Genomic DNA, 19,903 nt, shown 5'->3' with positions numbered 1-19,903 from the left:
TCTTTCAGAAATGTACATTTAAAAAAAAAAGGCAAACAGGCCCCAAAGCTCAAGTTAGATGTCTGTATATATCTCACAGCTTAGAGCCGAGCAGCGGAGCTGCTAAATAGACCGTAACCTGTTTCTCTTCAGTAGCAGCACATTCATCTTCAGGTACAGAGCAGCCCGTTTACATGCTTCTGCCTCTTTTCTGCTTTACTTTTTCTACGTACTGTAAGATGGCAAACCCACGTAAGCTAAATACACACTTGAGCCAAGTAAACCATGCAGTTAGCAGACAATTTTCCTTTTGTCAGCCAAGAGAAAGTTATTTTCACTGAAGATGAAGTGTTCTTATAGCCTATATATTTTATTTTTGGTGATTCTTAAGGCAACACAGTTTTGTACGTTTTCAAAAATTGTGCTTATAAAAATGAGGATAGTTTACATTTTTGCAGGGATGAAAGAGAAGTGTACTGTAAGGGATAGCTCTATGGCCACAGGTGACTTAGCTGCTAACTACTGCTCTGAAAATAATGTAAATACTTTTGCTTCAGTTGCTTTCATTTTAATATGTCCATAGCCATAACTTTATATGGCAACACCAAAACAGTTTTTTCTTTCAGCAGATTTCTCTTTTGGAAGACTACATATACTTTATAACATGCATACTACTTATATATATATATACAAACACATATGCATTGTGCATGTATGTCAATTTATGCAGATGTACACATAAACATGAACATATAAGTATAAATATACATCTATTGTAATAATACACGCATTTTATTGTTTATACATGTAATGCAGTAATCTATACCTACACATTTTCGGAACTGAGGTTGTTCCTCTCTCAGATCTGAGGACTGTTAACGCCAAAACTCAGTAAGAGAGCAAGGGTTGTGGGAGGGAGCGTTTAGTGGAGCTGGGTGCAGTCACAAATCTTTAGCTGGTTATCCTAACTGAATCCCAGCTCTGGGTGTTTGGCTTTGTCCACCATCAGTCCAGCAAAGCACCTCATGAGGAAGGTGGAACTTCACTGCCACAGGGCACTGGGCACAGCTTCTTAACAGGTCAATGTTACTTTCTGTAGAAGGGAAAACCATGGATGATTTTCTTTTCCACATCTCTTAAATTGAACTATTCATCCTGTAAGACGGTCATCAGCCAGTACTATGGCCTGTACGTTCACTTGCCACATCAAAACAGATATTTCTTTGCTGGAGTGGCTCCTAACTCAGGGTCAGAACCGCAGCAGACATTTGAATTAGCCGCAAATCAGTTGTACACTGAAATCAGCTAAAGTGCTCTGTCCACTCCACTTTAAAATTCCGCATGATCCTGAATTAAGCAATAAAGAGATTAGTTGTTTTGTTTTGTTCTTTAAATTGTGGTGTCAGAAACTCTGGCAGCTGCCCTGCACACCCTGCATGTTTGAGGGGACGCCTCAAGCCAGGAGCGCCCCTGCCTTTGCTGTCGGGGTGCCAGAACCTCTTCGGCCCTGATTCACGGCTCCTTCTGACCACTAGCAAGATGATACTGATGCCATTAGACTACAGCATGTGTTAATTTATATGTGACCGCTTCTTGAATATATAGTGGTTGTAGTGCACTTTAGCACTACTTCAGGATTTATTACGTTGAGAGGGAATGATCAGCTTTCCTCTCAGCTGCCTGGATATTGGTGGCAATTAGTGTTTTCCAAAGTCACCTATGTCTCTGGCATTACTGCTGCTGTGCTTACAACTAAATTGAAGTCCTAAATCCTTCTGCAGCTTTAAGTTTCTCCATATTTCTAGTTACTTTACAACATGCCCTCTTTCAGCTTTTTTTTTTTTTTTTTGATATTCTTTCCACTCTGGCTTCTGGAATTTGTATAAAAGCCACTGAGGGTTTTTCCTTTTGAACTGAAGACACTTGTGGAATTTCCTTTAACTGGAAGTACGTCTGGGCTTGTGGTTTTATTATTTGCACAGTTTTATATTCTCCTGTTTGTTTACTCCTAAGCATGGGGAACCCATTAATCATGGGAAATGGGTGTTGTCTCTCACTTTGTCTCTTTAATTTGCATTCAACTCTTTTTCTAACAGTTGAAAGAGACAAGGACTTCTCCCACCAGCGAAGGCACTACAAGGAATTTCGGTTTGACCTTACTCAAATCCCACATGGAGAAGCAGTGACAGCAGCCGAATTCCGGATATACAAAGATCGAAGCAACAGCCGCTTTGAGAATGAAACAATTCAGATTAGCATATACCAGATCATCAAGGAGTATCCCAACAGGTACCTTGCCAGCATGAGTGTATTATGCCTGAAACAATGTCCCAGGCTTCTATCTGAATTAGAGAGATGATAACTGACCATAAGAATACCCTCGGAAAGGCATTATTGCTATCGCTGTGGCTTGTGTTGCATTAATTCCTAGGCAACGACAACAAATACTGAGCAAGAACAAAACTTATCTTCAATGTAATTTATTCCAGGTTTATGGAGAGTTGCATATCCAATCTCACCAAACAGTCTGCCCATAGACAGGGGGTGAAGGTTCATGTTCTTGGTGAGCAAATGGTGGATTTATATGCTCAGTTGAAGCGTCTAGATTTGGGAAATACACCATTTGCTGACACCGACATACTACAAGCCAAGATTCAGCTAGCTCCTTAAAGGCAGATAGACTGTTCAACTTTGCTGACTTTTGAAGGAGCGTGGCTTTTTTGGTATGTCTTTTAATGTTCTGCAGAATGTGATTAAGAGATGGAGTCATGCACTGTCTATAAGATGACACATGGTGCTTACAATAACTGAAAATCAAAGCAAATATAACGCCACACATGAGCAAATCTCTGATTCTGAGTATGTAGAACAGTGTGAGTGACATATTTCCAAGACTGTGCAAAACCTACAAAGATGAGTAAATGACCAGATTTGATGAGGCAAAGTAGCTAATCTACTTAGTAGTTTAAGTAAGAACCTTGTAAGTAGAACCTTGAGCTTGTACCTTCTAGGTGAGATCTCTGAACACCAAGTTAAAAAACTTTATGGCTATAAACAGGGAGTTATTATATGTCAACAGAGCAGAACCAACAGGTGGGAAAGCACTTATCCTTCCAGATTATCTTCTGCTTTCTTACTAGATTTGTGCAGGATTTTTTTTTCCTCTGTGTTCAGCTTGCAGAATTTCTGTTGATATAGGTCCAAAAAGAAGCTTCTTGGAGGAAGGAATGAAAGAGGAAGGGAAAAAAATATATCCGTTTGAAGAGCACAGGTCAAGGCTAGGGTGATGAAAGCTCTTTACCTGCAAACTCAACAGATTTATTTTTAAGAACTAACGGGAAAAGCTGGTTTTCTAATCCATTTTAATGGGTTTCATTTTTTGTTTTTATGTTTTCTCAGTGAGTGATTTCTGTTCTATTTCAGAGAAGGGAAAACAACTTAAGCCTTTGAAGCAAGATGAAACTTAAATAGCATCTGGCTTGTTAAAATGACAATTGTCTCTATTAAACCATTGGAGAATAGTAGCACTTTCTTTCAATAGCTCATCTGCACATTTCTAAGATAGTAAAAGCACTATTTCTATTTATAAACATAATTTTATAAACATATATATTTCCATTTATAAGCATAAAATCGTCTTGTCTTCTGATGGAATCACAATGCTGGAAAAGTGCATGTGCAGTGACACACCACCTATTTGTTTTTCACTAGTATAACTAAGGAAACTTCAGACTTAGTCTAATGGTCAAGTGTTTCCCTCCTATTGCTGATTTTGCTGGTCTCTACTTATACATGGAGTATATAGAGGTAAATGCCTCAATGTGTTGAGGTAGGAGAAGATCACAGCCTCTCTAGTGCTCATATTAAAAACGAGGAGCCTTTCCCACTTGCTTCTTTATAACTCCAGACAGAAGAGCTTCCAAAAATATTGTATTATTGGTTTCTGCAATAACGTTACAGCTTTTGCTTTGGGGCTCAGACTTCATGAGTTTGTCTTACATGTGTACATGAGATTTTAGGTGCAAAATTTTCAGATTTAGGTGCAAATTTTTGTGCAATTGCTGTGCTCCACGCTCCCTGCTAGTGTCATACCACAGCAGAGCTGCTCAGTTTGACCCTGGCCATCCACCCTTCTTTGGTCTGAAAGGGGAAATGTGGGTATCCGATGGAGTCCTACAACCTGCTACAGGTTTTGCTATGCCTTTAGGCAAGGCGTGGTCATGGTTTATGGTTTCTGTGTTGCAGACTTCATAGTTTCAGACATTTTTCTGTCTCTGTGGCAGCATGGCTGCTGAAGCGTGTATATTGAATTCACTCAGAGTTTGCTGAAATGACAGTCTTTGAGACTGAAGTTTTCTATTTGTTCTAAGGAAAAGTGTAAAGCACAGCCAATGGCAAGGCAAACTTTCCTACTCGGCCCTGCCAATGTACTCCTACCCTGATCTCTTCTCATGACGAAAGTAATGTGCTCCAACAGGCCAAATCCTTGTTCATGATCTGGTGGCAGCTAGCCACTAATTTAACTAAACCCGAAGGATTCTTCCTGCATTAGGGAATCCTCAAGTGGCATTAAGATACTAGAGCAGCTTTCTGGAATGAGGCGAGAGGTGAAGCAACGTTATGGGGATGGCCTATTACATAGTAATAGTAGTCATGGTTTGTTCTGGTCAAAAACTTTGCTGGGTTTCAAGGAATGTATAGGTGGTTTACTCCACCTTTCCTTGCTTAAATGACTCAGGAGATCTGGAGCTTCTTAGACGTTCTGACCGTAGCCTCTTTGCTGAGATTCTTGACTACGGTAGCATTTCTTTTGTAGACAACAGGCCGTTTGGGTCCAAACTGAGATCACTAAACTTAAACAGCCTCCATAAAGGTAAAGACAATCAGCTGTATTCTGCCTGAATGTGTTCACTGTTGCATTTCAGGCTATTTACAACATAATGCCTTACTTTTTTATCATGTGTTGTAATTTTAAATAGATTAAAAAAAAAAATAGAGCCAAAATTTGCAGCTGTTTTTCATTTTAAGTGTGATTTTCATTTGTTTGTTTGTTTTTCTCTTCACAGAATAAAAGAGAATTTTAAAATTAAAAATGTCACAAAATGTGATGAGAAATTTCAGACACCAGCTAATGGTGGAAAACTGAACCCTGAGCTGTCACTGACTTTTGGAGAGTCAGGTTTTCACCTGATGTTATAGGAATTCTGGGGAAAAAAAAACTTATTTTCCTAAGTAATATTTTGAATTTCTGTAGTAAATGACTATTATGTGGACCAAATCGTTTGCACTGGTCTGGAGGCTTTCACTATCTGTTCTTAAGAATCAGTTCTATTTTTCTCTAGGTACTCACAACTAATTTTTGGTTTGTTTGTTGAGTAAATGGGTAAGAACACTGCTGGCTATTACCATAGCTAGATCCTGTTTGCAGGAAGGTGAGCAAGAAGATTGACATATCAGTGCCAAGACAAAGTGGTGTGAATTTCTGCTGCCATACAGAATAATAAAGCCACACTGCAGGAGAAAATTTGTCTTTTATACAGATTTCTGGGCTGCACCATTAGTAGTCCCCTATTCTGAGTTGGCACATAGATATTGCACGCACTGACTTTTGAGGACTTTTTATATTATTCACAGCAAAGTTTGGAGCTGAAAGAATCTATATGGGAAAATGATTATGTATTCCAGGAGGAGACAGTACAAATGTGAAATTATGGCACTGTAATATTGTAATACTTTTTATTCTAAACAGTTTTACAGTTTTCTATTAAATTTATTGAATGATACACAATATATTTACAAATAACCATGTCAAAGCCTGTCGCATTCAGAATTATACCATTCAGTTTTAAAGTTCCGATAAAACTGCTTATTAGAGAAAAAAATGGGCATTTAAGACTCCAGAGAGTACTATTTATGAGCTTGCGGTACGTTGTTAATTTGTTCAGTGCTAGCGCAGCGAGTCAGGCTCTTTTAAATCGTAAGACTGTTTTCATGTTAGCTCCAGAGGGAGAAGGTATGTTTTCTCCTTGTGTGGTCATTCACACAGTTCTACTAGAACACAAACGGTAAGAGCCCAGCAAAAGATTATCCCTTAAAGGAAGGCAAAAAGACAAATTTAAATAAAGCTCTTTCAATTTCCTTTATTAAAAAAAAAAAAAAAAAAAAAAAAAGATTCCTTCATTGTTGCTGAGCTCTTTGACCTGATTATGTAGATATTTCTCACGTAAGCAAATGTTGTACGCTTGTCTGAGTGCATTTTGTGTTATTTTTCTGAGTGTTGAACAAGCGCTGTTTCAAGAGCTACACAAGATGTTTTTTCAGTGTAAAAGGCTTGTAGTGCGTGTAAAGTGGTTAGTCAAGATAAAACAGTAAATTCCTACCATGTCATTGTGATTAAGCAGCATGAGAATACAGTGACAGGATCATCATAATTTTAAATTCACTTATTATACACAAAGACTGTTCTTTCCATCTCTCCTACCTCTTTAAGCATATATTCATGCTGTCTGTAAGGTAACAATTCAACTCTAAGGTCTGTGCAAGCCAAGTCTGTCTTTAGTTGATTTGGACAGTCAAAATGAAAAGTAAAACATTTTTTTCTTGTGTATTGTTGTTTTGATTACTATTTATGGCAGAAAAGGAATAGGTTTCTCTAACAATAGATTTAAGTTTAAAAGGCTAAATGGTGAAAACAGCTTTTAATAATGCGTGCTGCTTTGTAGAAGCATATAAAATGAAACTGATGAGAGTTAAATATCTTGTTTTTAGTATGTTCATTGCAGTAAATTATTTGTAATACAGATGTGGTTCTGGAACCAATTGTGTCAGGAGATATGTGAAAACAGAACAAATAAACGATCCATGCTAAACATTTAGTAACACAATTATACTAACTCCCCTGAGCAGCCCTTCTGAATTACTGGAAAATTTCATGGGAACAAATCTGAGAATATACCAGGGAATCGAGGGTTAAAATGCAATAATTACGTTATTGAATCGGTATATAATTTCTACTTTGATATATAGACTTATTTTCTAAACATCTGTACTAATACGAATCTGTCATATATTCATGTTTTGTTATATGATATAACTGCTGTCATATGTTATTAATAACAGACTTTTTTAGCAATGCTATTCCTTTGAATTTAGTTGAAATTGGAACGTGATTTTGACATTTTTTGTCTTTTGCACTGGATGGTTTATAAAAGTTAATATTCCTGAGACATTCTGGTGCTGAAAGATGAATCCTTTATACACAGTCTCAATTACATATTTTGTGTATTTATATCAGGAAGCTAGATTTTTTCAGATTTTCCAGAACTTCAGCTTTCATATGATGAGAGTCATTTCAGAAAGGCCTGTAAGGGGAAATACCTATATTATACTTAACAATTATATGCTGGCTACAGCACATGCTGTGCCGTGTTGTGATGAGGATGTGTCGAAGCATTATTCATTTGGGCTGGAGGAAGTTATTGTCAGCAAGGAAGTTAAGGGCAAAAAATAATAGTGTTTGGATGTTGTAACTCTCTATTTTCTTTAACTTAGGGATGCAGACTTGTTCCTGTTAGACACAAGAAAGGCTCAAGCTTCTGATGTGGGGTGGTTTGTGTTTGACATTACTGTGACCAGCAATCACTGGGTGATTAATCCACAGAACAATCTGGGCTTGCAGCTCTGCGCCGAAACTGGGGACGGTAAGAGAGTTACTATAGATCATAGCTCTGTATATGCTCTTGTCATCCTGTTGCTGTGAACCTTTTCTGGATGGGTGTTTTTTAACTCTACTGGGTGGCAATCCAATGGAGGGTTTATAAATGAAGAACACAGGCTTGTCCTGCTGCAGCTACGGTCTGGAAACTGTTCTTAATTCTGTGGAATATAACAATTATAAGGCTAACTGAATCAAGCTAAATTAAATGAAGTTTGGGATAAAAGTTCTTACATGAAAAATCAAGTTCCATTTTAATGTTCTTCCACTGATGATTATCTATATGCAGTCAGGAAATTCTAGCAGATTTGTGTAATTTTTGGTTTATAATGTTTCTAAATATCTTTCTGGGCTGAAGCATAGAGAAAGGTATAAAACAACCTCCGAATATTTCCTCCTAGAATATGAATATGACCTCCTAGAATATGACCTCCTAAACCCTGATACTAATGCTGTAGAAAGGTTAAGAATAGGGTAATTTGGAAATTTTTTTTCTATCCTTGAAAAAAAAAAGTTAACTTCAAAACTTTTTTACCTTGAAAGGGGTCAAAACTTTGAAATCTTGAAAATTTTTATTAGCTGAAAATTAGAAAGAATTCTAACAAATCTAAAGTAATAACTGTGGGTTTTTTATAGGACAAATTTACTCGACTACTATATTATTCACAGTTATACTGTTTATTAAAAAGTGAAAATGCATCTTAGTTCAAAACCCTGTTTTTAGAAGAAGTGTTCTTTCTTAGACTTCTTTAGAAACTAATAAAAAGAGAATTATATACCATTTTTTTTTCTGTGATGGTTCACTTAATCTGTACTACTTTACAAGCAAACTTTCAGATTTAGCTTTCTTGTCAAAAAGCTTTCAGTGTCAGAGGTCAGGGGATCTATGATGCCAGTTAATCTAAACCTTAGCTGACATAATTTTAATGAGTAGCAGAAGAAACCCTGGTGTAAGGATTAATATATATATATTTTCTTCTTTCTTTGTTCTGGCTACATTTTCTCATTGTTTTTGATCTGCATTCTCCCTCAGGCTCAGCTGGGCTGTGAACAAAGACCCTCATACTTTTCCAGCAAGTGCTCTGGCTGCTGGAGAGTTATGCAAAAGGCTGCTGTGGGCCCCGATGTCCTCCTTTAGGCACAGTGCTGTGAAAAGTCTTGAACTAGGGTGCACAGTTTCACCTAACATTGCCCACAAAGTCCAGATATAGTCAGCGGAAAAGGAAGGTACTGATACTAAGTAGACCACATTGCTGCTGCATTCGACTCTTCAAATGGCCCGCACCTGAGCATGAGCTGTGCAGGGAGGCAGCATGGAGCATGGTTTTTTTAAGGCCAGTTTTAAGACCTTAACATTTTGGAGAGGTGACACCTCCGCCAGTCATCCAAATGAGGTGGACTGGCTCCCAGCCAGTTTTGCTGCTCCAGAATAAACTCCATCCTTAACTTTTTTCTTCTTCTTTTTTTTTTTTTTTAAATATATATTTTATTTTATTTTATTTTATTTATTTTTTTCCCCAGGAGATTAAAATAAAGAAATTCTTGAAAATGAAATACCCATGAAAGACACTCATTAAGAAATCCTGTAACTAGCAATTTGTTGGTTCTAGCCTCAACCTTATATTCATTCAGTAAACAGCAGGAAAGTTTGTATGGCTAAAAGGAAATATTTAGATTAATACACTGAAGAAATTGTAAAAGAACAGCTTATATAAATATTTCCCCTGTCTTACTCCCAAGATCAGAAAGGTGATAGATAATTTTCTATTTTAAATTCCAAAGCCACAGGCAGCTTTACCTTCTGCACCTCGCTTATTTGAATTTCTCAACACAGCTGCTCAAGTGAGGAGGGAATTCCTCTCTTTCCTCCCTTTCTGTTCCCTTTTCAGTTTATTCATGCAAGAAGAGTGCCCTTCCAGAGACTAGAATTCTCAAAACTGTTGGGAAGACCTGTGCTATACTGCTTCATTTTAGCATAAGGAAAATCATCCTTTCATGCTCTTACAATTTTGCTCTTAAGGCTTTGATTATTTTTATTGGGTTACTGTTACTTCTGGAAGCTATTAGAAACACCAGCAGTTGAATGACATGTTTCTGTACAGATGAAACATGAATTTTTGTACATGACTCAGTTTGTAATGGACTCTGTTTGCAACCCAGAGAACCCCACCCACCTTTCCTCCAACCACTTCCCTACCAAAACCCAGGGACTGATTCAAAGCAATGGAAAAACCTGCCATTGGCTCAAGGAAACTTCAGGCCATGCAGGTCTGAAGCACCTTTCCACATGCCTTCAGCTGCCCATTGAGTTTATGGGAAGTACAGGAGTTCTGCCCCCATAACTGGAGAGATATTTGTGATAAGACCCTATCCCCTCTGTTGCAATGGACCGTTAAACTAAATCTGATTCCATTAAGTCAGAAGATTCATATTTGGGGTAGACAGATGCTGCAATGGGGCCCTGGATAATAGAGTCTGTAAATACGTACTCATTTTTTTTCAGGTGTATTCATACAGCACCTTTAAAATGGGACACTGGTAATTGCTGAGACTTCAAGGTGCTACTGTGTTGTTATCATTATCATTAATAGTAATCTTTCTTATGGTTATCTTTCAGTGTCTTTTTAAGCAATTACTTGTGGAGATAAAATTCTCTAGTGATCCCTGAAGAAGATACATATAAAATAATAATATCTACATAAGGAATAAAAAAATTTGTAGCTATTTAATATAACAGTATGATGAAAACAACTCTGGAACAATGTCTGGTTACTGTAATTCATATTTTAGCCCCTTTGAAAATGCTGAAAAAGTACAAAAAGCCACATGACATTGGAATGTGTTTTCTTTTCTCTTTAAGACAGTATTTGGTATCATACGCATCATTTTAGCATGAAATGTAGACTTTTTCTCTTAATGGGACGTTTTATTTTGAATAGTAAGAATAAAGGTTTGCATGACACATATGGAAGCTGTCAACATATAATGCACTGTTTCCCTGGGGCTGTGGTAAATTAAGGATCTTTTTTTTTTTTTTTGATTCTCTTTTTTAAAGTCTCCTCAGCATTCTGCAGCATCTCCTTTTGGCCAATTCCCTCCTTTTGACACCAAAACTCTCCATGGTGTTTAAAACGAGAGGTGATCATTTTCACACTGATGGAAGTAAGGGTGTTAGATGAATTGCAGCATAAAATCAATGCAGATGCAGAAATGATTTGAAATGCTCCATGTGACGCTTTTCCTGTATATATACCATATGTGTCCAAAGACTTAAAACATGTTCCAGTGAATCAGCACCTTTGTATTAACACTTAACAATTTTATAATTAGAAGTTAGCAACAATTTGCACATCACTTCTAATGGAGAAGTACAAATCTGCAAGAGCCTTCCTTTTGCTGTTTATGTCAGTGCTGAGGAGAACCTAATGTTGTCTACAGAAAATGGGAAAGGGAGAAAGTGTGTAACTATGATTACTGGTGTTCCATAGGAAAACAAAACAAAACAAAACAAAACAAAACAAAAACAGATCCCAAATACACACCTCTCAATATAACAGCCTGGGTAGCCTTTGTAGCCCATATTTCTATGTGTTTTCCTGGGCTGCTGTGGCTCACAGTTATTTTCCATCAGCCTGTGCATCACAGGGGAATAAATTGGTACTTACTTTGAAAAACCCAAGCTGATTAAGGTGATTTCTGTCACCATGTAGTCCTAAGGCAGGTTTTCTTAGACTTTCTTGCTGTTTGAGGTAGGCAGACAACAACAGTCTTCAGCTCCCTGAGTCTGACCCTTACTTCAGGTATTTTTTTTTTCCTCAGAGCAAAGGGAAACTTGAACAAAAATATCCTGATCCAAGTGAAGGCTGGGGAAGGTCAAGTCTTTCTCCAGCACGTACTTGGGTACACTATTACGTGTGTCCCCTGGAAGGGGGGTTAGCTCCTACTCCTACATGCTGCAAGAAAGACTGGGGAGCTCCTTCTTCAGTGTCATGGGGGAGACACTAGGAGACCCTGTATCTCTGTTTGTGTTTTTTTTTTTTTTTTTTTTAAACCTTCTCTTTATCTCAGCCTGGGACTTTCAAGGTCCTTTCCTTTTCTCCTATGAAGCCTTTAGAGGCAGCATGGCCACCTTCTCTTCTGGGGTATGCACTGCAGGAGGTGGCCAAATTGCTTTTAACCCATAACAAACCGTGGCAGCACCCTGGCTTTTACAGGCAATTGGCTGCACACTTTCACATTGGTCTTGACCTCTCCTTTACAACACTCACTGTTACCAATCTCATCTCGAGGTTGCCCCCAGTCAACCTTGGCACCTACCCTATGTGACCACAGTATCTGGCAGGTAGTCCAGAGGATGCTGCCGGGTTGTCACATTTAAGTCCTTTGATGGAGCTGGTATTTACAAGGCAAAACCATCAGGAGTGATTTCACCTTCATTAGTGTCCTTACAGCGGGGGAATTTAAGATATATATATATATTGATATATATATGGACTTTGGCAGGCAATAGCTCTGCCTAAATTCTGAGCCATCTGGAAGCCATATAGCCATGTTAGCACAGCACTGAACCCAAGCTAATATATCCTGCCCCTCAGCAGGTTTTATTAGCTTGGGCTCAAGCACTGCCTAAGTACAGCTACATGAGAGTTCTGGTTCAGAGCTGACTTTGGCCAAAGTTATATGAGTAAATTAAACATGCTCGGGAATACCGTGGGGCACTGAGCTTTGCTGGTGTGAAACGAGGCAGAGGGATGACTCTCTCAGCATCCAGAAAAAGGGTGGCCACATGGCAGCTGCCACAGGAGAGCCTGGGGACAGCTGGCACTGGTCATGAGCATGGCAGCAGCACCTTGGGTGGCCCCAAGAAGTGTGGATTGTCCAGCTCCAGCACCTGGGAGCGCTCCAGGGCACCCCTTACTTTTTGAAAATAAGTGTAACCTGTTTCCAGCTGGGTCAGAAATACCACCAGCATTTTCTTGCATCTGCTTGTAGCCAACAATGTGAACACACCCCGTGTTAGTATGGGCACACTTACTTGAGATAGGCTCCTGCCCTTCCTCCAGCCACCAGTGCATACTGGAGCATACTGGTCCTGGCTGTGTGGCTGTGCAACTCCCCCTCTGCCCTGCTTCCCAGGCAGATGAAGGATACATCTGCATTTAAGCACCAGTAGTTTAGGAATAATAATTAGTGTTTTTGCTTAGTTTCATTCAGAATGTTTTTATCCATTGTATTCTTTAGTGGATGACCAATTAATCTAATCTCTACTTGTTTTATGGTCTTCCTGAACACATTCTTAACCGTTCAGAAAAGCCCTAGGACTCCCACAGACAATTCATGGTTTAAGTACATTAAATGCAAAGGATAAATCAAGTACTTAGTAAGAGTTTTCATGTATGATTACATCTGATTTTTTTTGTGTAAGCATACAAGGTACTGCTGCCTTATACAACATGCCATGGTTCCTAACGTGTTCACAAATTATCCCAAGTGCTTTCTTCAAGAGCTTTATGAATACCAAAATCAACACAAAAAGATATGCAAAATTCATTCAACTGAACAGAATAAAAACAACAAAATGTAAGATTTTAATAACAAAGGCTGGAAGTTTAGTTTTGACTAAAGCTGTGAAGCCTCGGAAATGCACAGCAGACCATCCAAGACCACCCATTTTTCAGAATTCCTTAAAGCCTCCAGGGAGCAGACAAGTCAATAAAATACATGAAGCTTGTTTCAAAAGCTGTATTTTATGTCCATGTAGATAAATGTGTCTACCAAAGGAAAAGTTTGTGTAACAGTTTATGGAGGTAATCCAGTAGAGTATAAAATACTTTAGAGTTGGAGGGTTGTGGATGACCTTATATATAGACCATCATATTTGTGTTGTCAGGTTTTCACTTTTCATTTTAAAAATAAATCTTCATTTAAGCTTTGATAAGCAAACTCTCCCTCAATTCTTTTGTTTCTGTGAAGTCCCATTGCTCACAAGAACACTGTTGAGGCATGAGAAATCAAGCAAGTTTCTATCTAATTTTGAAACTACCTAGTGAGCTTTCAGACTCAGAACCTCAGGAGTGTGTTTGCTCAAGTTAGACATTATTGGACCTTGTATACTCAGGGTCTTTCTCCAAAAGGACTTCCCCAGTCTTCACTGGGATCACTCCCCACAAGAGGGAAACCATAGATGTGGCATTGGAATGTTTTGGCATTTTTTTCAAGAGACCAGAAATGAATTCCCAACATCACTGAAGTTCATAATTCTATCTACAAATATGTAAAATTATTACCAAAATAACTACTGTGACCTAGAAGTAGCGGTTAATCTGTGAAATGTGTTTTGTGGCTTGTTGAACACTTTTGAAAGTAAATAAGTGCTTGTTTTTCATAACAAAATGAGTGGTTTGCCGCAGTTCGATGACTCAGGACAAAATAATGGATCTTGGAATCACTCGTTGTTCTGTGTTGCCAGTGTAAATCTGGCCAAGACGCATAATGGCTGAAAGCTCTTGCAAAATTAGTGTCTGCTCAATGCCTTACATAAAATATATACTGCATGAGGAGAGAGAGCCAGGTCACAAATCTTACCACTGTCACTGGCATCCATGCTGGCGATCTCAGAAAAAGTCAGGATTCAGAATGCCATGAAATATGAAGTGATCTCTCCAGGTCAGGACTGTGAGACAGATTATTATTGAAAGCTTGAAATGCTCTTGCATTTCCATTTGGCGTAGCTGGGGGAGAAAATGAATTTTTAAGATGGAACTCAATCAGTTTATGAAAGGAGTTGTATGCTGTAACTGCATGTGACAGTGGAAAACAATGCACAGGAGTGATACAGCAAATAGCTCCAGAGTGTTGATTCTGACTGCTGTTCTTATTCTGTGGGTTAAAAAATAAATAAAAAAAAATTATTGGGATTGTTGAGGTAGTACCTTTTAAGCTGAATGTCACAGCTACTTTTGAAACAGATATTCCTTTATTATAAGTGGCCAGAATGTTAAAAGGGAAATAATATTAATTCAATTCAGTCACTCAGACCAGCACTTCCATACAACCTTTTATGCAAACTGCTAAGGGCACTTTACTATCAAATAGAATAAAAGCCAAAAATAAGTTTAAATGCCAAGTCAAACAAACACATCTTGCCAAGGACTCAGAATCATATAAATAAGAAGTAAGGAGTTGAGCAGATTTGGGACATAATGCTTTAAACAAGTTTTAAGTCCCCAAATATACCTGTCAATATGGAAAAGAGACAATAAATTATCATAGCAGGACTGAGAAGCACATGCCAGAATGTGAGGAATACAAGGGCTCTAGATTGTCCCTGCACAGAGTAAGTCCATCTGTTGCACTTATTTATTTTTGCTAGGTGTAGCTCAAATGCAATGGCTAGGTTCAGTGAAGTGGGCATCACCGACTGCTGGTTTCTTGCACTGTGTGCATCTATACAGTCTGAAAAAAAAATATCTTTGAAATCTTCAGGATTAAAGATATGATAGAAATATGAAACCAAGCCAATTATTCAGAATGCTTGACCATATTTGATTCTTCTTCAGACATGCTCAAGAGAGGTGGAGATACACCTTGCTGTTTTGGTTTTTCCAATTGGTGAAGCCAGGGAAGATGTGGGATCAACCTGATCCATTCAGCTGACTTTGGGAAATGCTGCTCTAGTATCACAGTAGGGAACAACTGTGCTGGAGAGACCTGAATTTCCAGTTGTCACTGAGGCCAAAAGAAAGGTTTTCTAAATGGTTACTAGCAATGATAAACTACAACCACTTACTAAAAATGAAGCTTGTGAAAGCTTCTTACTACCAGTTCAAGTTAGGGTAAGATTTTTCTTACTGTGTTCTGAAATCCATGCTATGGAAAAAGGTGCGACCGCAAGACTATGACAAGACTATGACAAAGAGATTGATCTCCTGCTATAGCAAAACGTTTGATGCTTTTCAGCAGCAGGATTTTTATTTAATAAAGGACAATAGAAGTTCTGTAAATGCAAACTTTCTTTTACACAGAAGCAACCTAAAATGGAGACAACATATGTAGTTTGAATTTCCAAACCAAACAGTTCAGAGATCCTCCTCAGAAGAAATTTAGTGTCTCAAGGGCAGTGTATATTTTGATTGCTTCATCTTCTGAAGGTTAGAGTTAAGCTAAGGTATATGATAAACCAAGAGAGAAAAGTTTAATGATGAACCCACTGAAGCCAATAATTGTTTCTGTCTTGACTTCACTAGGAGCAGATTCAGTGCATATACTATTCATGAACTGAAAAAAATGGGTCCTAAAAACTCAGGCTGGCTGCTTAGAAGATCAAACAAATAAAGGAATAAAGTCACATAAACTGTTTCTGTGTGTAAAAAGGCTGTGGGTTACAGGCTTAATTTTTTATGGTATATCTCTATACCCTGAATAAGTAAGTAAGCCCTAACTTGTGGAATCTTAATAGTCATCTTATTGCTGAAGTCTAAAGGAAACCCAGAGGAAACTTAATAATATTAAAAGTTATTTTAAAGGGAGTTCACATTGGTTTGGAGGATATTTTGCTTCGCACACAATATCCACCATTGTAAATTTAGAGAACCTAGATTTAAATTCAGAAAACCTACACACATCTTTACAGCACTCAGTATATAAATCTAATAGTATTCTTAAAATGTTCAGCAGTAAGGTATTAATCTTTTAGAGATAAAATTAAAATTCTGAAAGTCCTTGGAACGGAAAATAAAGAAAAATAATAAAAAATATTCCCTCTAGAAATGAGGGGAAACTTGGAACTTTGTGGTAAGAGGTTGGTTTGTCCATGTTCAATGAATAGAGAATAGTCTGTACAGTTTTTCATATCTTGACTTGCAACAGAATATTTGAACATATAGAAATTAATGTTACTGAATTATTTAATAGTTACATACATAAATACATGAAAAGAAGAATTAAAGAAATGCAAGACTAAAGAGACATTTAAAGTGAAATCAGAAGCTTCAACAAATATATTTTTCCCTTGCAGTCAAAAAAGTAATTATCAAAATTGTTCAGAATATGTTGCCAATTATTCTGCTCCATAACTGCTAACTTTCTCAGTTCTTCTCCTGCCTTTGCTGGGCTCTCTGTCACTGGAAACATCTTAAACCAATTTAAAGTGCTACACCTGAATAAACATGTTGTAAAAGTGTTTATGTATTGAAGTGGGTCAGTTCAAGGTATGGTATTTGGCTGGAACTTCTAATTTCTCTTTTTACTGCAAAAGGGCTGCCAGAAGGAGGAAGTCTGAGCTGAATTAATACATTTGTTACAGTGGAAGTAGAATGGAAACTACTTTAACCACAAATCAAACTGCCTCTTTCATTTACGCCAGTGATAGAGTTTTTCTAAGAAATATAGACTCTGGCATACAGCCACTGTACGTTTGTGTTTGAAAAGGAAACCTATATGCTTATTTCTATAAGGTTGATTCCTAGGCTTATTTGTAAGTTCTCTTTCAGGGTGATTAAGCTAATGGTATTGCAGGTTAGTGAGGCAGATGCTCCTTTGTTGTCCACACAACAAACATTTCCAGCCAGTTTAGAGGAGTCCCCCAGTGCCCTGATGCTGCAGCGCGGGTGGTGCTCGTGCCTGCGCCTCCCCATTTAAAGGACCTCTGTGTCCCCCACCCAGCACAGCTGCACAGCTTCACATGACACTGTCTCGTTTTCTGACGGTTGAAGGGCTCTGCATAATACACGTACGCACAAAAGTGTTTATGCTGCCAAAATAAATTCTGTTAAGAGCAAGGGTTTATTTGCTAAAATGTCACTGATGCAGTTTCAGTGAGTTGTTTTGCTTTCTTTTCTTTTACTGAGGTTTAGATCCTATAATATAGTGAGGCTACCACATGGTCCTGGCTGAACAAATATTTTCGAGAAATATGCACATCCCTTGGGTACAGAACCAGAATCAATAAAGTCCATATTTCAAACCCTGTTCTCTTGAGCAACTGAACACCTTCCTACCTTTACTAGTGAATGGACATCAGTTTGAGTAACACTGTACAATATTTGTTTTTAAAGCAGAGGTATATTTATTATCCACGCTTCTCTTTGCCACATATTTGCTTTGGGGATATAAGTTTCCACATCTGACACCCAAGCGATGCAAAAACTAGATGACTGCATTACATTATCCTTTTGATAGCCTATAGACTTTAATGAGACTCATTTATTTTTTCACTTCTATAGATGCATACGTGAGATTGAATTAAAATATCCATGTATTGAATAATATATACAGTGTATGGAGACTGTACTTTCATGCAATGACAAACTACATGTAAAGCTGTTGAAACTTTTGTAAACTGTTGAATTTTTTGTCCTTTAAGTTCTCTTAAACAAAAGGAGGTTAGGATTTCTATTCGTGTAACTTCAGGGTTATGGGCAAAATCCTTGCCTTGCTTCAGCCACTGGTGGAAATCCCAGTGTGGCTTCAGTAGGGGCAGAACTTCACCTCATATATATAACTTATGATTTCCATTGCTTTATAGGTCGAAGTATCAGTGTTAAGTCTGCTGGCCTGGTTGGAAGACAAGGGCCTCAGTCAAAACAGCCATTCATGGTTGCATTTTTCAAGGCGAGCGAAGTACTTTTCCGTTCTGTCCGAGCAGCCAACAATAAAAGAAAAAATCAGAACCGCAACAAATCTAGTAGTCATCAGGAGTCTTCTAGGATGCCAAGTGTTGGGGGTAAGAAGAAGTTATGAATTACCAGTCTCTGTTTACAGGAGTTATGGGCATCTGCTCAAATGCAGTGGTGTCTCAGCACCTTAACAAGACATTGCTCATTGGCTGAGCTGTCAGAAACTGTGTTCCTGCCATGTTTCTGCCTGCCCCCATAGCTTTGCTTAAACCTCTTTTGTTATGCTGGCTCTGAGCATGATCTACCTTCAGTGAGTTGGTTCACTTACATGTATGACTCAATTTTATTTGTATTTGAGGTGTAGGTAGAAAAAAATGCACTGCTACTTCTCTAGTTTCAATTGCGGATCTGGAACATAGTTATTTCTGAGGTAGGTGACTTAGAGGGATGCACGTGTTCCTTCTGAAGATCCTAGGTTTTGTAACGCTCCTAACATTTATTAAGGCACCAGGGAATCTCTATTTACAACTGTTTTATTTGTTTGTTTGTTTTTGAATATCGAAAGGTTTTCTGATATTCTGTGTAACTATAATACAAACAGCTCATCTGCACAACTAACTTTTAACTCCCGTCAGTCAATATTGTAGGAGAGCAATTATAAATAAATAACAAAAAATCACCAACTAGGCAATTTTAACTTCTTATTAGTAAAAAAAAGAATTCATGCCCTATATCAAAAAGGTATTATTATCCATTATTTATAAAGTGATATTGACTAAGCATTCTCTCCTTATTAACTATTTAAACTTCTTCAGAAGTCTTGTAACGCAGATGTGGTTTAAGCATGAACATCAGTTACGTTTGCTAGCTTATGCTAGCTCTATATTCATCCACTTCAGAAAAGGAAATGAATTTGCCTTTTGGATGATTCTAGTATGATCAGCTTTGGTTCTGCAGAAACCGTTCCTTCTATTTTCCTGCTACCATACAATGCACTTCTGCTATTTTCATAAAAGGGCTTTGGACGGAGTAGTACAACATGAGATTTTCTTTTTTTTTTTTTTTTTTTTTTTTTTTTTTTTGTAAATATGCTCTTTGTAACTGCATTAAATCTAAAATACTCTCTGTTACCTCCAGGGTAAGTAATATTCTCTCTGAACAACAACAGCAAAAAAAAGTTATTAAAGTCTTCTAATATTTTCTGGAAAATGTCTACTTATTTTGAGAATTATATATATATATATTGAAAAAGTAATCTAAGTGCACATTACTTTTAAGATACCTAAATATAAGTATCATACTTCAAATTGAATCCCGTCTTTCTAGTCCATGAGGAAATGAAAACTGAACAGGTTTGTTAAGCCTGCTTGATTATAACAGGAAAGATGAACACAAGCTCCCTGCTGGTTTAACCTGGGAAAAAAATCAGCCTTAACACATGCCAGCAAGTTGCATCAGCATGAGAATTGCCTCATGAAGAGTTGTATGTATGTCTCAAAACACTGGTCAGCCTCATTTATGCATCCAGTCTTGCTCCAGAACTGCTGTAAAACAAGAAGAATCAGAATATCTCTAGTGAAATGTGTATTATGAA

At 37.7% G+C, this 19,903-nt stretch overlaps 1 protein-coding gene across 1 annotated transcript in view; it reads left to right on the top strand.

Moving 5' to 3' along the window:
- BMP5 (bone morphogenetic protein 5) overlaps nucleotides 1–19,903 on the top strand; it is a 55,265-nt gene that overhangs the window by 21,497 nt on the left and 13,865 nt on the right. The window contains exons 2-4 of the mRNA XM_035542960.1: nucleotides 2,076–2,268; nucleotides 7,531–7,679; nucleotides 18,219–18,416. Coding sequence (XP_035398853.1) covers nucleotides 2,076–2,268; nucleotides 7,531–7,679; nucleotides 18,219–18,416 — 540 coding nt within the window. The remainder of the gene's footprint in view (nucleotides 1–2,075; nucleotides 2,269–7,530; nucleotides 7,680–18,218; nucleotides 18,417–19,903) is intronic.

Source organism: Cygnus atratus, chromosome 3 (genome assembly GCF_013377495.2).
Source record: "Cygnus atratus isolate AKBS03 ecotype Queensland, Australia chromosome 3, CAtr_DNAZoo_HiC_assembly, whole genome shotgun sequence".
In the NCBI taxonomy this organism is placed as follows: domain Eukaryota; kingdom Metazoa; phylum Chordata; class Aves; order Anseriformes; family Anatidae; genus Cygnus; species Cygnus atratus.
The sequence above is the reverse complement of the archived record's forward strand: the minus strand, read 5'-3'. Positions and strand labels throughout refer to the sequence as shown.